General features: G+C 41.1%; 2 protein-coding genes across 2 annotated transcripts in view; one reads left to right on the top strand and one right to left on the bottom strand.

Annotated features, from left to right (window-relative positions):
* Nucleotides 1-579: 579 nt before the first annotated feature.
* The window catches only part of LOC134823753 (THO complex subunit 2-like), a 54731-nt gene continuing 35596 nt past the window's right edge, over nucleotides 580-19714 (top strand). The window contains 1 exon segment of the mRNA XM_063835295.1: nucleotides 580-605. The gene's annotated coding sequence lies outside the window, so the exon portion shown is untranslated.
* On the bottom strand, nucleotides 8014-9685 carry LOC134822829 (uncharacterized). The gene is made up of 2 exons (XM_063834094.1): nucleotides 9559-9685; nucleotides 8014-9399 (listed from the first exon to the last, which is right to left on the bottom strand). The coding sequence occupies exons 1-2, from the start codon at nucleotides 9608-9610 to the stop codon at nucleotides 8144-8146; spliced, it is 1308 nt and encodes a 435-aa protein (XP_063690164.1). The 5' UTR covers nucleotides 9611-9685; the 3' UTR covers nucleotides 8014-8143.

The raw sequence follows: 19714 nt of genomic DNA, 5'->3' as shown, positions 1-19714 counted from the left end.
TAGTATTGATATAGAGTCATATTTAAAACCAGTAGTATCTCTCCTTTTTCTCTCCATCTTATGTGCATTTTATTACTCTATATCCACTGACTTTATTCGACGTATTATCTAAAAGAATAAAAAAAATTGTGTGCGTGTGTTTTTATATTTATTTTGCTACGGCGCATGTGAAACCCCAGGGCATCCAGCACCGGAGAAGCTGAAATGACACTCTCTGAACCCTTGGTGCCGCTCAGATTTTGCCTCTTGGCTGGCAAGCCGAGTCTTGATCGATTAACTCAGCTTCTTCGGTACAACACAGACCGGAGGGTACTATTAGCCGCTTTGCCGGTGGTATCCTCCTGGTGTCCTGGGGTTTGGCAGGTTCCTCATTTAAAAAAAAAAAAAAAAAAAAAAAAAAAAAAAAAAAAAAAAAAAAAAATACAATTTTAAAGTAAAATGTGCTCATGTGATAGGTATTTTAATCTAACAAGACCTCGCTTCTCTCTACTTCGGAGTGTCTTTATAGCTGTTTTATGTTTTGTTCATCCCTTTCATCCTTTTTCCATTATGTGAATTTTATGATTTTAATACTTTCAACACTACTATATAACAAATAATTTGAGGTATGGCACGTGTTGAAAAGTATGTCGTGGCAATAAGTTGAAAAGCGATACAGACACAAGCGATACACAGTTACTAGAGGAGTGTTCTATCCTTGATAGCCCTCTTCCCCTTCAAACCAAAACTATCAAAGGGTATCTGACCCATAAGTCAGAACTCTTCCGGTGGGTTGTCTTTATTGTTTTCTGTTGGAGTCTCGACTGTCTTACAAGTTTACAATCCTTACACAGCAACCCCTGACCTACTAAACTTAGCTATGCCTGATTCTCCTAAATCATCTATAACTGATTTCTCTCCCCAGAACACAGAGGGTACAAGGACCTACATAGCTGCTCCCAACATCATACAAAATGATTGTTGTAACCACTGTCAGGAGGGAGTTAATCCTGACTACAGAGTTCAGTGTTATGACTGTAAAAACAATTTCCATGCGGTAGGCTGCACAGATGATTCCTATTGTGTTAGTGCCCCATCTAGCTTCACTTCCCATTTGGGACCAGCTGTTTCTAACACCAAGTCCTATGAGAAAAGATTTGGCAGATTCTTGTTCTTTTGTAACCATTGTATTACAGTTAAAGAGGAGATGACAGAGCAAAGCACAGGGGGAGCTGCTAATGTTTACGTTGACAGAAAGATTGAGGAGTTAAAGCAGAATTTTGCTGAAGAACTGTCCGGTGTAAAAGAGATGCTTAAGGAAATCTTGCCAAGTAAGCAAAACAATGCTCTAGCAAAACCTCCAATGACTCCCTGCAACCCATGGGATGATTCTCAGAGGACTGAGAAACTTCGCAGCATGATTGTAATTAAGAATGATCAGAGTGGCAAACCAATTGATAAAAGTATGTTGGAAGAAAGCTGCATCAAGAATAAGATTAGTATTGTTAACACAATGAAGCTCAAATCTAATGATACTGCCGTTATTCTTAACTCTAGGTCTGAGGCAGAAACATTGCGTGAGAAGCTTAGCAAAGCTTCCCCCCAACATAGTACATCAACCGTAGCCACAAAGTTACCAAGAATAACAGTTGTTGGTCTTGAGCGTGATTACTTGAAGGAGGAAATAAAGGAAATGATAGTTAGTCAAAACCATGGAATAGATCTGCTCATCAATGATCCAGGTACCAGTATAGAAGACAAGAAAATTGATGTAGTAGCTATAGTACCCCTAAAGAATGACCAGAACTCCTTCAAAGCCATTGTTCGTGTCAGTAATCTTGTACGATCTGCAATTGCTAAACAAGGTGATAAGCTCTTTATTGGAACTCAGAGAGTTTGCAAAGTCTATGATAGCTTCTTTGTCCTCAGATGTTTTAACTGTCAATCATTTGGTCACCATAGCAAAAGTCACCAAGGTCATTGCAAAAGTGAACATGTCTGTGGCTTTTGTGCAGGAGCACATGAAACACGGACATGTGATCGCTCCGCTCCATTGTGTTGTTCAAACTGCAAGAAAGCTGGTAAGCATGGCAATGAGCTTCTACATGCAGCCTATGATCCTGTTTTGTGCCCCATATTCAAAGATTTGCAGGAGAAAGTTAAAAAGACCACCCCTTTTTACCAAAGCCAAAACACGGACAGAAATCACTGAGCTGTCTGAAATTCTTCCTTTTCAATCCATGGTCACTTGTTAACAAAGTAAACGATATTATGTGCAACTTATCAGACAAAAGCATTGATATTGCTGCATTCTGTGAAACTTGGCTAACAGATGTTAACTGCCCCACCACTGCAATTATTAAGTCTTACGGTTACAGAATCATACATAATTTCAGGAAAGACAAAAAAGGTGGTGGAACTGCTTTGTTGTTTAGGGGAGAATACTCAATGTCTCAGTTCCAATGCTCTGCTACTTTCTCTACATTTGAGTACACAGCTGCATCAATCAAAACAGCAACAGGCACTAAGGTCATGTTTGTCTCTTTGTATCGACCTGGTTATCTCTCCTCTATCTTTCATCAGGAACTTGATTTACTTCTGTCAGCCATCACCATGAAGTGTGATTGTCTCGTCATTGCTGGGGACTTGAACATTCATTTTGAGAATAAGAATGACAAGCTTGTTAGGAAGACGCTTGACTTATTTCTGTCTTACGGATTTAATCATCATGTTAATGAACCAACCCATGTTGCTGGTGGATCACTAGACCAAATCTTCTGCTTCTCTATCAAGAATCAGCTTCAATGCAAGGTTTTGGTTGATAGTGTGAATAGGCATGGATCAGATCATTTTCCAGTCTATTGTGACTTCTCTTTGGAATTCGAAAAGAAATATTTTAAAGATATCACTTACAGAAATTTGAAGACTGTGGATGATGACCAATTTACCAGTGATCTCTTCGATATAGTAAACTTGATTGATCTTGGGAAAATTGGAACTACTGATATGAGTGCATCTGTTGCCAACTTGAACGACTTGTGTGCTGAACTCCTAGATGAGCATGCTCCAATAGTCTCCAAGAAGGTATCTGTAATTGATTCTGCACCTTGGTTTGATAATGAATACAGGGACTACAGAAAGCTGAGAAGAAAAGCCGAGGCAAAAACTCGTAAACCAACAGCAACGCTTGAAGATAAAATCATGTTTAGAGACATCAGCTCAGAATGTTCTAAAATGGCTGATCTGAAGAAGAAGGAGTACTTTAAGAATATGGTAGAAAACTCTAAAGGCAACCCAAGAACTTTGTGGCAGCTGGTCAATAGAAATTTAGACCGTAAACAATCTAATCCTCTGCCAGATTACACAGATGATCTTCCAAAGCTAGCTGCAGACTTTAACGCCTACTTTACATCTAAGATTGATAACATTAGGAAAGATATGTATATGGATCATGATCGGTTTACTCTTCCATCAGACTCTTCTGCTGAAGCTCCCGAATCCTACCACTGGTCTACCTTTGAACCTGCCACATTAGATGAGCTAAAGGAAATCATTGACGAGTTTGGTATCAAATGTTCACCTTCTGACATCTTACCTACTACACTGCTTAAAGAGAACATCAGCATTCTGCTACCATTACTTCTACAGATTGTTAATGCATCCTTATCTCAAGGTTCAATGGACGGAGTCAAACTTGCTGATATTGTTCCCCTCCTGAAAAGTAACTCTCTTGATCCTAATGTCTTGAAAAACTTTCGCCCTGTCTCAAACCTCACTTTCCTTGGGAAGCTAATCGAGAGAGTGGTGTTAAAGCGCCTAAACGATCACTTAGATAAGCATAATCTCCACTGCCCAGAACAGTCTGCATACAAGAAGACCTTCAGCACAGAAACATTATTGATCAGAATATGGAATGATCTTCTAGTTGCATCAGATGAAAAGAGTGCTACAGTTGTCATGATGCTTGACCTATCGGCGGCGTTTGATACTTTTTTTTTTTTTTTTTTTTTTTTTAAGAGAGGCTGGGCCTGGTTGGCCCACGAGAGGATAGCATATGAATGCTTTGCCTACCTCTGGGGTATGGCAGTCCTGTGGGAGGATGCCAGTGGAATCAAGATGTGTAATCAAGGATGATGGTAAGTGTTGTGGGGTGTGTCATAGATAAACGCTTAAGTGGTGGTTGAGTGTGGAAGAGAGAGGCGAAATAAGACGGCGTTAAAGTAGTCGCTATGTTACACCTGTCTGGTCCAACTCCTCTGGCACCACTAAGCGTTTAGTGTGGTTTGTAAAGTTGACAATGGTGGAGATGTGTTGGTTGTCGAATATGTCATTGACAGAGAGGTAGTAGTCCCGGAAATATTGACCTCTTATTTGGGCAATAGCCGGGCACTGTCCGAGAAAGTGTGAGACAGTCTCCTCTTCGTCGCCGCATTTAGGACAAGCACTTGTGTCTGATTTGCGAATGGTGTGTAGGTGTTTGTTGAGGCCACAATGTCCCGTGATGAGGTGCACTGCAGTTCTATAATTTTGTCTGTTGTTACTGAGTGTAGTGTTGAGATTTTTGATGATGTTGATGTTTTTATGTCCAAGTGTTAGTTTAGTGTGTCTGGGACCATCAGTAATCCATGATTCTTGATTAAGTTTTGTGACTTTGTCGTTGATCAGGCGTTTGATGTAAGATTGTGGAATTGGGCAATTCAAAGTGGATTCACTGGTTGTACCATTTTTGGCCAGCTCGTCTGCTTTTTCATTACCCCACAATCCAATGTGTGCAGCTATCCATCTGATCTCTAAGGTGTTAGTGGATCCGAGTGTATTGAGGGTGTCGTAACAGTCTCTAGTAGTCCTACTCCTCGTTGAAGGTGAGGATATGGCTTGAATAGAGGAGAGACTGTCTGACCATATGATGATGTGTGTGTTTGTATAAGTTGATAGATATTTACAAGCTTCGATGATGGCAGTGAGTTCTGTTTGATAAACGGTGCAATAATCGGGAAGCTTGAATGATCTTTCATCTAGTGTAGTGTTGTTGTTGTCTGTGGTGATAATATAACCAGCCCCGCTACCTGAGTCTGTGCGTGACCCGTCTGTGTAGCAGGTGATGGTTTCACTGGGGATGTTGTCGATGGTGTTTTGGAGTGAGCCTCTATATCCAATGTTGTCAGCTCCAGGAGTGGTGACCGTGAAGCGTCGTTCAAGCATCATGGTTGGTATAGATAGGTCTCTCTCTGCTTTGGGTGGTATGTTGAGGTCTACCATGAATTGTTTGTTGATAGTGGTGTGAGTTGTGATGGTACCTTTTCTGGGGGCGATAGTTTCGAGGGTTAGGCTTCCATATGCTTGAAGCCTGGCTGTGCCCTTTGCTGCTTCACCTCTCAGGAAAAGTATGATATCTGGAGTGTTAGTGAGGTGGTTCAGTGCGATGAAGGGAGTACTAGGCATGGCACCAGACATCATTCTCAATGCCAATGCCTGAACTCGTTTGAACTTCCTCGCGTTGGTGTCAGTTTGGGTTGCCCTAATCCATATACTACAGCAGTATGATAGAATAGGTCTAATGACAGCGGTGTACATCCATTTGCATGTTTTAGGGCTCATACCCCAAGTGGGGCCGACAGCTCTTCTGCATTGCATGAGGGATGCCGTAGCTTTTTTGGTGGTATTGGTGATATGTTCATTGAAATTGAGCTTGCTGTCGAGGGTCACTCCTAGGAATTTGGCAGATTTGGATAGTCCTATAGTGGTGTTACCCACCACCACAGGTCTAAGGGTCCATTTCTTATTCCAGGTAAACATGACTATTTGTGTTTTGAGTGCGCTTATGGATAGATCTTTGGTTTGGCACCATTTTTCTATTGTGTTGATGGTTTTGCGTGTTCTGTTCCAGATGATGTCTAAATCATTCCCCTCCGCTAGAGAAAGCAGATCATCTGCAAAAGCTTGCAGATAACCTGGTATGTCTCTTGCGGTGTAGGCCAGGAGATCATCGACTACCAGGTTCCAAAGGAAAGGGGAAAGGATGCCACCTTGGGGGCACCCTCTCCGGATCCGAACCCTTTTCGACTTATCCTTATGATTTAATGTGATGAATCTGTTAGTTACCATGTTGATAATCCATTGTGCTGTGGCCGGGTCCACTTTCGTGGTCTTGATAGCGTCAGAAATAGCCTTGAAAGAGACATTATCAAAAGCTCCCTCTATATCTAGAAAGACTCCTAAGACATATCCCTTCTTAGCTATCCTGCGCTCGATGGTGTGAGTAACTTTATGAAGGGCTGCTTCGGTTGAACATCCCTTCTTAAAGCCAAATTGTCGTTTGTTGATGTCTTTAGCGATATTAAGGTCGTGTTGCATATGCCACAGTATCACCTTCTCCTGTAGTTTTAACATCACAGGAGAAAGGGTGATAGTGCGAAATGATTTAGGTTGGTTGTAGTCAGTTTTTCCAGGCTTTGGGAGAAAGATTCCAAGGGATTCTTTCCACAAAGTTGGAATGTGTTGGGTTTCATGATTTTTTGTCATAATGGTTCTGGTGATGTCTTTGATGTGTGTCCAAGCTTTCTGTATGATGATAGGTTTGAGGGTGTCGGGTCCAGCAGCTTTTAACGGATCAAAGGATTTAAGAGCCTCCTCGATTCTGTCTGGGCTGTAGATGGTATTGAGTAAGGTGGTGGTGATTGGTAGAGGTCCAGGTGGAGGCACTGGCGGGTCAGTGACACTATCCTTGAAGTGGGTTTGTGTCATGACCTCCAGTGTCTCCTCTGCATTTTTGGTGATGTCTCCGTTTGGTTTGTAAACGGCTTCTAGTGTGTGCTTGTTGTCGTTGCAGGATTTCAGAATCTTGTTCATCCTTCCGGATTCCTTAACAGACTCTGTTTCCTGACAAAAAGTTCTCCAGGCATTACGCTGGGAGTTGGATATAAGTCTGTTGTATTGTTTGTTGCTCTCTCTAAGAGCGAGCCACAGGGCATCAGTTTTCTTTTTTCGGGCTGTAATCAGTTTTTGTCTTATTCCCCTCTGTGCTTCCTCTACTTCTCGAGTTAGCCAGGGGGGTTTGCGGACGGAACTTGAGATGTAAGTAATGGGGCATGCCTCCTCGAAGGCTTCCTTAAGTGCAGTATTGATGATGTCTATATTGTGATCAATTTCGGTCGTAGTGTTGATTTGTGTGTTGTTAAGGTTGGGGTTAATCGATAGGATCTCATCAAATCTGTCCCAGTCAGTGTTTTTGACTAGTCGGATCTGTTTGGGTTCCTTCTTTGGCCCTGTAGTTATGTCGAACATAATATAGCGATGGTCAGAGTTGGAGTAGAGGTCACTAACATGCCAATTGCTAATGAGGTCTCCTCCCAACTGGTTTGTTATTGTATGATCGATAATTGAATTGTGGCCTCGAGAGTTGAGGAAGGTTGGGGATGATCCTTTGTTGGCACATGACAGCCCTAGGGAGGAGAGAAAGTCAAGTAGCTCCTCTCCCCTCGTATTGCATGTCTTGTTCCCCCAAAGGGTGTGATGGGAATTCGTGTCCGACCCTATAATGAGCGGGATGTTGTTATCATTAGCATATTTTGCTAGAGGTGATGTTTCTTGTGGCGGTACCGGTCCGTTTATATCCATGTATGAAGCTGCCAGAATGAGTTCTGTCGAGCTGAGTTGGATTTTAACGGCCACTTGATCGGGTGTTGTGAATTGTGTAAGTTCCCAACATTTAGCTGTCAGGTTTTTGTGCAGTACAATTGCGGCACGGGGTCTTTTATCCCCGATTTTGTAGTAGAAGTTGGATAGATCTTTATTTATAGGTGGTATGATATTTTTGTTATTCGAGTACGGTTCAGTAGCAAGAATGACTGGATTTTTCCTGCCATGTATGTTGGCTAGGAGGGTTTTCCATGCATTAAACTTGCGTTTGAGGTTAATCTGAGTAATAGAATAAGAATCCAAGCAATTCTTACCATTTTTTTGAGTAGTCTTTTGACACAGTCTGCCCCTCTGTGTCTTATTGTGTCGTTTTTTGTTTTTGTTTTTGTTGTTGTTAGTGTTGTTGTTGTTGTTGTTGTGATGAGTGTTGATGTTGGTGTTGCTATGGGTGGTGTTATTAGGGGGGATATTGTTGGTCTGGGGAACAGTAGTTGAAGCGACTGATACTCCTCCATCATGCAAGGTCCTAGGACCTGTTACGACGGAAGGTGCGGTTGCGGGGGGCCTCCCTGAGGCGCACGGCAGCGGTCAGCGTGCACAGGAGATGACCTGTCTTCATGAGGTATTCTTCACCCTGAGGTGAGACATCAACCCATAAACGCATCCGCCGTCGCGCCGCCGCAGTGCCACCTTCAGCCGCCTCCACCTTAACTGTTTCCCATGCGTGCGATACATATCGGATCGAGTCCAACGGCAAGCCGTAGTGGACGTTCCGAGATATAAGCCCGCGAACCAAAGTTACTGGGTCCAACCCGTCCGCAGCGTGTTCCAATCCAGAGAGCTGGAATGGAACAGGAAATTGGTATCGGTTCCACACATCAGTCTCAGTCACTTTCCACCCCTCTCTACGAAGGGTTTCTGCGATCGTGATGGCCGATGGCTTATCCTCCACCTCTATCCTTGCCCCGTCGATGGTTGGTTGCAGTAGAGTGATTTTGAGTGGTTGTGAGACCACGAACAGAAGACGTGTGATGTGATCACATGCGTCACTGAGTGCCTCCGCCTTGGTTACGATCAGGGTGAGTAATGGATCACCCTTCCTGAAAACCTCGTCGGGGTCTGTCAGTTTCACAGCCTCTGTTTCGCAGTCTGAGTTGTCTGTTTCCTTTTGTCTTTCGGATTTGGACTTCTGCTTCCTCCTCCTCTTTTCAGCCCCGCTTTTCTGTACTGGTAGAATTGCGGTGGAGGTTTCAGGCTGTTCCGGCTTCCGAGTTTTGTCCATTCCCGAGGATCCCGACCCGGTGTTATCTTGGATCGGCATCGACTCAGGTTTGGGCTCAACTGCGGGAGCTTTCGCATCCGTCACCTCCATTGGGCTGACTTCGGACGGGGCGGCAGTCGCCTCCGCGGGAGAACTGAGGGAGACCACCGGAACATCACTTTCGTCCTCGAAGAGATCCTGATCGTGGAGCCCTCTGTTGCCAGAGGCTACTGAATCACGTCCAGAATTTCTTCTCTGTCTGTGAAGTTCCCGGTTTCTCCGTCTCAGATCCTCAACGGCGTCACCTTTAATGTTGCTGTATTTGAGCTGTTGTCTGATTGTGTGGTCCGTGCTTGTAGAGTTTTCACTAATATACGACTTTCGTCGTATATTTGAGGTGTCCGTTTGGGGTGAGTTCAATAAATCGTTGGTATTGTTAGAGGGACAGACTGAGGTGCTGTCCTCCAATACTTCAAGTCGAAGAAGTTCGTTCGTCGTCGTGCTGGAGATCGATTCACTCTCTGTGGGGGTAATTGGGTTGTTTTCTTTGTTTGTGATAATATGTTGCGTTCGTGTAGATTGCGCGTTTCCGCGCGAAAACATTGGTACTTTGGTTGTAGATTTGGTGATTGTCGTTAGGATTGTATTGAGCCAAATTCTCTGGGAAGGAAATGGCTTACCTGCGGATTCCTTGATGTTGTCGATTTGCTGTGTTTCACCGGAGTTGGACATTTTTGTAACTTGTCTTGCTACGATAGATTTGTGGTTAATGATTTTGGTGTGTAATAAGGGTTGTTTGTTGTTGTTGTTACAGTATATTACTTTATAGGGTTCGTGGACGGTGCACAAAGTGCATGAGTCAGACCCAAGAGTCCGTACACATACATTCGTGTTTGCCGAAGCACACTCTATCCACGATCTATAAAGCAAATGGGTGATCAGTGAGGGTGTATCGTGAGTTTTAACACTTTCTGCGAATCGTAGAAAGATGCTGAGAAATACTACGACGACAGTGTTGAAATGCCGCCCAATAATACAGGGAAAATGGGTGCTAATGATCGGCATTAAGGGCCCGACCTGAAGCGCACACCCTAAACTTCAAAAACCCTATAGCTCAATGTGAATGAAAGCTGTGAGTGCTCAGGGAGGAAGGATCAGGTGAGTTAAATAGCCAAAGGAAGTGCACGTGCGACTTATGTCCAGTGATGCCCAGCTGGACAGTACAGCTTAGTTTCGGCAGGTCGAGTGATGCCGAGTAAGCCCCCTTACCACGTCAAGGTCACTTAACTGACTCCAGGCTGCAGTTCCAATCAATCCAAGAATGAAAGACATCAACAAGAAGTGGATTGAAAGGAATTACAGTCAGAAAAATCAGAGTAAGCGGGCGGAGTCTTCACGAATGCTCTGGTGCTCAGGACTGACTCCGCCGCCGTACTTTTAATCCCAGCAATTCACGGCGTCAAGGAGGCCCACAGACGAGAGGCGGGCGTCCAAACCCCCCGTGCCTGCCCCGAGAAACGGGTCCAAGGCCCGAAAGCATGACAAGAGCCAGGATCGCAATGCTAACTGTCGATTCAAAGTTCCCATCCGTCCCGACTGCAAACAACTTTACTTGCTTAAGCTGGTCGGTAAGAATAGTAACCGTCCCTCCAGCCAGCATCACTCACCCGTCCCCGCCACACCCCCGTGCCAACCCCCAGATCCCAGACCATACCACGAGGGGCCCGAAGCCACACCTATCCCGCCCAAGACCCACCCAGCCGCCCGAAAAACCGGGAAGCTGCCTGGCTAATGCTCTGGACCAGAACAAAGGGGGCGTTTGATACTGTAGACCATGATGTCTTACTGAACATTCTCATGAAGGAGATAGGACTAAGGGGCACTGTGTTAAAATGGTTTACTAGCTTTCTAAAAGGTCGTGCTCAGAGAATTCGACTTGGTTCTACTCTCTCTGAAGAAATAGTTATTAAGTTTGGTGTTCCTCAGGGCTCAGTTCTGGGACCTGTTCTGTTTAACCTTTATATCAGATCCATCTATAGATTTGTACAAGGAATGGACTTCACAATTTATGGGTATGCAGATGACCACCAGATCTTAAAGAGATTTAAACCCATCAACCAGTGCGAAACGTTACTCTCTAAGCTCAGGGGATGCTTTGCATCTATTAGAGCTTGGATGAAAAAATACTTTCTAGCAATGAATGACAGTAAAACACAGATAATCGTTTTTGGTCCTATGTCGGTCCTACGAGAGATCAATATAAAGGGAGTGAATTTTGGGAGTGACACAACTATTCGATTTGTGAGCACAGTTAAGAATCTTGGGATACATATGGACTCTGGGCTTACTATGAGCAACCATGTTGTTGAGTTGAAGAAGAAATGTTTCCTAACACTACGCAACCTCACTAAGATACGGTTTCTGCTGACTACAAAACAGCTTAAGACAATTGTTAATAGCCTTGTTGTTTCTTGTTTGGACTACTGTAACGCCATGTTTTACGGCATCTCCAAGTACCTCATACATCAACTACAGCTTATTCAAAATGCCTGTGCAAAAGCAGTAACTGGAAAATATAAATTTGATCACCTAGGCGACGATCTTGATAAATTGCACTGGCTTAATATACCTAAAAGAGTGATTTTTAAAATATGTCTCTTATCTTTTAAGGCTATTAATGGAATAGCGCCACTGTACCTTCAAGATATGTTTAAGTATGCTCACCATGGACACACTGTTAGGCTCATAGTCCCTTATCGTTCAACCAAGGGTTTTGGTGATCGTAGTTTTAGTGTGGTTGGTCCACGAGTTTTTAATGCACTACCAGACTCAGTTAAACAATGTTATTCTGTTGAGGCGTTTAAGTCCGCACTGAAGACTTATTTGTTTACTTTATCTGACACTGAGGTAGCAAAAATGTTCTATTAATAATTTTAACCCTCTCTTTGACTTATCTAAATTATATTAGCTTTTTGGAAGTTTTATGAACGAATTTATACATAGAACTTTATTTTGCTTTTGATATATAGTTTTAAAAGTATTTTTGTAAACTAGTTGTAGTGACACTGCTGAGTAAAAGTGTACGCTTAATAGTGGTGTTTTTAAATTTCAATTTTAATTAATTAATTAATGATTACTGACATAATTCTTGGTACTAAACCTACATTGATTGGACATTCCGTGCAGAACTTGATATTTGTTTAGGGAAATCGATAAAAATATAAAGATTCTGACTAATTTGATTTACTTCTCCTGGAGGATTACTGGATAGAGAAGCTTGGGACAGCATTCCCTCTTGGTCTTAATGACAAGAAGAAAGGAACGGGCAACATCTCCCAAGATCGGGTTATGAATTATTTTAGTGGACTGATTGCTCGATACAAACGTGGCAGAGGGAATGGAAAGAAGAAAGTTCAGCCTAAGAAGTCTCTGGATACCATAGAGTCTGATATTAACAGGCTGAAAGATAACATCTCTTCAGAACATTCCATATACAAAACATTAAAATGTTATAGCTTATCAGATTTAGACACTCTCTACTCTTTGAGTCAATATAATTCAGGATTGATTTACAACGTATGTTCCTCTTTCTGTTCAACATTTTCCCCCAAATACCATCAGAACAAATCTGAATCCAGTAATAGAGAATTTATAATTGTTCCATTTAATTGCAAATTCATTGATAATCTTAACCTAAAATCTATTTTCTCTGACACTTCAGTCATTGATTTGCTTCCCATTTTGATTCAGTCTTTTACACCATTACAGATTTATTATGAGTATAATGATCCTATAAGTCTTTCTATTTGTAACTATGCTTCATTCTTAAAGAAACTTTCTATTTCTGATATTAAATCTATTTTAGGTAGTCCATGCGATTGTCACTCCTCCCTTTTCAATTATCCTCCTCATGGACATGTAGTTACTGGTAATTTAGATATTGTTGATAATGTTGAACTTAGGGAAGTACTTTCCTATGGTTGTAAATACAGAATTCCCACATTTAAATCTCCAGATGAGATATATATGTCAGTTACCGAAGCTGTCGATAAATTTATAAAATCAAAAAGTAGAAAGTACTGTCAAAAAGAAGTAAAGTTCAGCGATTGGAAGGAAAAAGTGTTATCAATAGTTTCCAATCGTATTGAATATTACAAGAAAAACTTTCCTGAAACATTTGAAATAAAAGAAAACACACTGGAAAAAGATGATGTTAAGGCCAGAGGGGGGGGTAAGGGGTCAAAAAATTCTACCAAAATATTATTTTCTAAATCGATTTAATTTTGAATGACAAAAACATTGCCGCTATTCACATATTTGTAGCTGATTAACTTTATTTTATAATTGAGGTTAACCGATTTTCGCAAAATTGACTATACAACATTGAGGTTAATAAAATTGAGGTTAATATTTTATTCCACGCCATAATTTTTCGTTATTTCGGTCAGCAAATGTAAACTCTAAATTTTAGGTTCATAATTATCAGAAAAAGTAATATCCAAACGTGATTAAATGAGGTTAACCTCGTCTTTTAGATATAGCGAGAATAGATCAAATGATAGAGTTACTATTTTCATCGTAAGTTTACGGTATACACATTTCTAAATAGATGACGTGTCGATTGACTTTCTTTTATCTTGGGAAAATGAAAAAAATGAGGTTAACCATCACATTTTGGTACCGTAGGGAGTATACATACGATTCTTACTTATGTTATGTACCACAATATCGAAGTGAGGTATCTATTGGTATCACAATGCCTACAACTATAATCACGTGACAAAGGTGATTTGAACTGACCATATTTTAGTAGAAGATTTTACCCGTAAATGGCTAAAAAATGAGGTTAACCTCTCATTTTTTGAATATCTGACCAGTCAATTACATGTTAACCACAAAAACTTAATCGTTATACTGTGCAAATGTTTTACTACATATATAATAACATATTGATAAACCAATCCCACTATTATATGGTCTAAAGCGAGGTTAACAACCAAATTTTAAGCAGTTAGTGTTTACAGGAAGTCTTGGTTAACCTCATTTTTTACAATACAAGGACATTAACTACTGAAAGTGGCTAAAATCATTTAGGGGACGGCCAGGTCTGATCAAGCAAACGTTATTAAGTGTATAAAAAGTCCTAACTAACGAACTGTGATACATTCCAGTGAATATTCAAAATTTTGAAAACACTATATTGCATCTATCTCAAAACACATTTTGTGACTTTCAGTTCCTTAGTTGAGAAAACCAGCCACTCCCTGATATTGAGATTTGGTACAGTGGTTCCTTGGACAACTATCTAGATATTAGATGCAGCGATTTTTTTTTATTTGACTTATTTGAGCTAAATTTTCCGAATTTTTGACATGGTTAACCTCATAATTCGAGAACTGAGTCAAATTAAAAAAATCGCTGCATCATAAATGAGGATAATTGTCCAAGGAACCACTGTACCAAACCTCAAGATCAGGGATTGGCCGGTTTTCTCAACTAAGGAATCGAAATGTCAAAAAAGTTACAGCCGTTTAAAGTTCCAGTTTAACATGTAATTACAGGTAAACCTCAAAATTGAGCGTGCGATATCTCAGAAGCGCAAGGTCAGATTTTGATCCGGTTTTTTTCTTTTTGCTCGTCTCCAGTAGCTATTATCAAATATGCAAAAACTACAAAAGTGCCATTTACCCCCCCCCTCTGGCCTTAAAAGAAGTCTTAAATTGCTGAAAAGTAAATACATTATTTGTAGTATCGACAAAGCTTCTGGTAATTTTTCATTTATTTGTAAAAAGTTTTATGTAAAAACTCTTGTCAATGAAATGGGTTTTGATCCTAATACTCTAGAATGTATAGGTAATGATACATATAAACCCTGTAGCGAAGACGAGACTCATTATGTCAATAAAATATCTGAGAGTCTAAAGGAGAGATTTAATGTACAAGTTGAAGATAAAAACTTGCGACTAGCACGCATCTTCTGGAACCCTAAGCTTCATAAGAACCCTTACAAGGCGAGGTTCATTGCAGGTGCCCGTTTTTGCGTTACGAAACAACTTAACGTCCAAGTTAACTGTTGTCTGAAACTTTTGAGGAAATACTTCAAGAAATACTGCGAGGCAATCTACAACAACAGCGGTATAAACATGTTTTGGAGCATAGATTCCTCAAGTGAATTCCTTGAAGCTATCAAAAATAGCGATGTTTATAATATACAAGTATATGATTTTACTACTCTTTATACCAGATTAGACTTGATTGAAGTAGAGAATATGATTAATGAAGTTGTTGATTTAATATTTTCAGACCGTAATAGATATATTTGTATTTCTAAAAGAGACAGTAATACATGTTTCTTTTCCAATAAAACCTATGATTGTCATGCCTGCTTTAGTCAAGATGACCTAAAAGAGGCTGTTAAATTTATTATTTATAACACTTATGTCGTCTTCGGTGGGATTGTATTCATACAAACCAAGGGTATTCCTATGGGTGGAAATTCAAGTTCCCCTATAGCTGATCTCACTGTTGGCAAAAAGGAATTTAATTATATGAAACGTTTACTTCAGGAAAAGAAAATGGGATTAGCAAAGATATTATCCAATAATAAACGATATGTTGACGATTTATCTATTATTAACTACCTTTACTTTCATAAATTGATTAAAGATATTTATCCTAATTCATTGGAGATGGAGCGAGCTGGTTCCAATAATAAAATCATTAACTACCTTGATTTAAATATTAATATTTCCACAGAAGGACTAGAAATATCAGTGTATAACAAAACTGATGATTTTAATTTTCATGTTGTATCCCTTACATTTCCTCACAGTAACATCCCAACCGAGGTTGGCTACAACGTTTTTTCAAGTCAAGTTCTTAGATATGGTAATGTTTGCACTAGATTGGATATCTTTACCTCCCATCTTCACAAAATATTCAAAATTCTAATTGATAGAGGATATAGCCGTGATAGACTGATTAAAGGCATTAAACGTTGTCTGAGGAAATATGATAACGTTTTCAGGAAGTTCGGTATTCTAGATGACCGTAACATTATTAAAGAACTCCCCTGATATCTTTTGATTTATTGAAACACGGGTACTAACTCTGCTAAACTGAACAAATTCTGAAACTTAGGTGAATAAGTGTACAACGTGCTAAACCGAAGTTCAGACTGACCAGTGAAAATGGGCGAGCGTACCAAGTGTCATTTTAATTAGAAGTTTTAGTCAGTGATTTATTATTGAAGCTTGTAATTACAATATCGGGGGGGGGGGGGGGTGTAACCCAAAAAAACCCAACTCCTACCCAAGAAAAGGTAATACTGGGATTGGGTTTTTTTGGGTTTTTTTGGGTTTTTTAAACAAAATTTAAACAAAATTCTAGCCATTTCATTAATTGTATTGAATGTGAATTATTTCCCACTGAGTCTTACCTACGTTTTGTTCTCATGTCTTAACTTAATAGATAGTTTACATAGTATATAAGTGTGTTCATATTGATAGTATGTTATCACGATAGCAAACAGGATGTCTCGTTCATCGAGATATAATCCATATGAATGCACAAAGTGGAAATGTGCCAAATGTGCCAAATGTGTTCTCCTGTCATGGAAGGAGGCTATGACGAAGGTCAAGGGCAAGTCAAAGCACATGACTTAAATTACTTGACTTAAGGCGGCTTCAGAGTCCGAGTCTCGATGATGTGTCTCCAAAGCTTTCTGTCCGCCATAAGCTCCTTAATCTCCCCAGTGTTCTTGAGTCCAGTGTCACTTATTAGGTTATCGACGAAGGTGAGCGGTGGTCTACCCCTCCCTAGGTTCCCAAAGGAGAAGTTGGTGTGCTGCCAGGTCATCATGTCGCTGGATGTGCCCAGCCAACCTCATTTTTCTGGCCTGTATCTTCGAAATAACTCTTGGGAGTGATCCAAAGACCTCCTTGTTGGTACGATGTCCTCTCCAGTCCACGTTTAGGGCCATCCGAAGCATTCTACTGTCACATCCGTCTATTCTTTTCTTCAAAGATTCTGTTATTGTCCACGTTTTCGTTCCATACAGGAAGATTGATTCAACCGTAGCTTGAACAGACGGATCTTTAAATCTCGGCGCAAATTGGACCTCCATATAGCCTACATTTTGTGGTAGGCAGCCCATGCCTTGGCCTTGCGTAACCTAAAGTCGTGCTCCGTTGTACTAAAATCCTCAACTTCTTCTAAGGCATGTCCGTCCTTAGAAATTATTGTGTGTGGCTCCTCTCCTACTAAATTAACTGTAAGATGCTTGGTTTTAGATGAGGCTTCTGTAGGACTGCAGTAGCATGTGATGACAGTGAGCCTGGGCTTTCCATTAAGAGACATGGTGAGGATCCTTGCGCTGTAAGATTTTATAACTTTATAAGACTTATAGCCTCATATGCTGTCCTCGTCAAGATGATTCCTACTCTCCCATTAGAAGCGCCAGCTGCGTTTCTCCAGATGGTTACATGATACAATGCAATTGATGTTCATATTTTTTTGATGTTTTCTTGTTTGACTTTCTGTAGAAATAGGTTGTCGTGTGGAGACCGAGTCATTAGCTTCTGTAATAGCAGCGTAATTACCCCGGCAACCACTTCCACTAGAAAAATAAGGGGCTTTAACCCTTAAGCTGTTGATAAACTTCATCTTGACTTTTCAGTTGGCTCACAATCCTGTGCAGTCCCCTGCACATTGGCAGTGGATTGTGTTCTTAACTCTTGCGCCACTAAAAGGTTAAGGGCATCCGCTTGAACAATAGTCATCTTTAACTCTCACCATAATATCTTGGGTATCTTGAGCATGTAATTACACGAACATATGCTATACAAGACAAATGTGACATTTCCTTTTTCTACCCAACAGCATCAGTTGTAATCCTTACCCAATCGTCACCTGCTCCAGTGTGGGACTTTCCGATTTTATCCCAAAGCATAAGGAGGTTAGAGTGAGAAGTGAGAACAGAGCTACACTTTAGCGGGGACTAACCCTTCCCCTGACTACCTCGTTACCCGGTACCCCGGGCATAGGGAGCCATATCCTGACTACCAGAGTGTGGTCCAGTCTAGCTGGGTCATAGTAGACTAGGTTGAACAGGGTAACAGCCAACACCTCTTTAGCTACTGTGCAATCCACAGTAAAGATTTACGAGTCTCAAAGCCTCTTGTAGACCAAGAGTTAAGGAGTCAATAGATCAAATTATTGAACTTCCGGGGCTCAATGTCTCCCGTCGACCGTCCTGCCTTTAGCCTGGACCCCCTGTCCAGTATCCAGTCTTCGCCACGCGGAGGTAGCTGTCCGATGAGTGTCTGGAAGAGGGCACCAGCAGGATACCCCTTTTCAAAGTTCTGGGAGCCTCACATCAGACCAGGGCTTCCACCCAGCTTCTATCCAGCGGTGACGCCTTGGGCCACCTACGCTTCACAGTTCACACAACCATTGAAAGACCACCTGCCTACTTGTAAAAATTTTGATGATGCGATTATTACAGTCGAGGGTCTGATGCTGTACATTCTCAGTGTAACAGCTGACAACAGTTATCAACACTTTATGCCCTGGCTGTTTACATCCGATGCCTGCGAGCAAACTTTATGCTTTCCTGCGCATAGGCCTCCATGCAGGCATTAGAACTAATCTGTGTTCTAAGGATATGTTGGTTGGCATGGGCAAATCAAACCGTTCCCTCGAGCTTGATGCACTCAGCAAAAGTTTGATCCCTGTAACAGTTGCCCACTCTCGCAACAAGCTTGTTATACCGCATCCGAAAGCAGAGAAACTATTTAGAGGTAAAGATACTTCAATCCCAAGATTGTTACAAGCTATGAAGAAGGGAGTCTCAAGGGGTAGAGAACTCCTTCAAGAACACTGTAACTTTGAAGGGGAGGCTTTCCAACCATCGTCTGACGGAGCAGAGAGTGACGAAGCGGAAACAGATGATGAAGAAGAGGAAGTTGAGGATATTGACTCATCAGAGGAATGGGCGAAAATAGTAACTGTGTATGGTGATGCTCTGCATCATGATACGGCTGTTGAGGTTTGCCTCAATGGAGGGCGAGATCGAATGCCATCCCAGTCAAGATTTTAGCGACTCCAGGGCCATAAACAAGCGAAGATATCACTTAATAACACATGTGATCATGCAGCTGATGGTAACTGCAAGATTCTTTCAGTTGGAAATAGAGCATGGTTTCTCGTTAAGCGGATGATCAGGAAAACGGAAAAAGAGATCGTGAAGGTGAGAAGAAAGGCTTTATTCCTCTCGTACCGGTTGCGGTCAGGGTTGGGGTCATCAGTGAGTTGCGTTCCTACTAACTCAATTTGCCATGGCCATCGAAGTGAGCATTACATATGGCTGATATCATATCTGGATGGCCAACTTCTTCTGAGCACATCAGTGAATAAAATACTGGGTGATATTTAAGCGATTATATCTATTGTTCAATGTTGTAGTGATAATTGTTTTGCTAGGTGCCTACATGATTTTATTTCCTTCAAATGAAAAATTTGTAAAAAACCCAAAAAAACCCAACTCCTACCCTGAAAAAGGTAATACTGGGATTGGGTTTTTTTGGGTTTTTTTGGGTTACACCCCCCCCCAATATCTAATGCTCCTATAAATACTTTAATTAATTGTTTGTCCCGTTATTCTTTTTCCTTCCTCTTTTCCTTGTCATCCCCTTTAGTGGGGTTTAGTTTTAAGATTCTTGCTATAAATGGCTACAGCTAACACTATTAATGCTAAGTACCAAACAACAAGTGGGAGGTGGATCGTTGGTACCATTAGAGATTAGATTTAGATTTGAAAAATTTTCAAAACGGTAT

Source organism: Bolinopsis microptera, chromosome 11, assembly GCF_026151205.1.
Source record: "Bolinopsis microptera isolate Bmic1 chromosome 11, MBARI_Bmic_1.0, whole genome shotgun sequence".
NCBI lineage: Eukaryota > Metazoa > Ctenophora > Tentaculata > Lobata > Bolinopsidae > Bolinopsis > Bolinopsis microptera.
The sequence above is the reverse complement of the archived record's forward strand: the minus strand, read 5'-3'. Positions and strand labels throughout refer to the sequence as shown.

Bases quoted from the DNA above. Each gene is read 5' to 3' on its own strand.
- LOC134822829 (XM_063834094.1), bottom strand. From the start codon at position 9,610: ATGTCCAACTCCGGTGAAACACAGCAAATCGACAACATCAAGGAATCC. The intron at 9,400-9,558 runs GTAAGCCATTTC...TTACCCCCACAG, and splicing joins CAACATCAAGGAATCCGCAG to AGAGTGAATCGATCTCCAGC.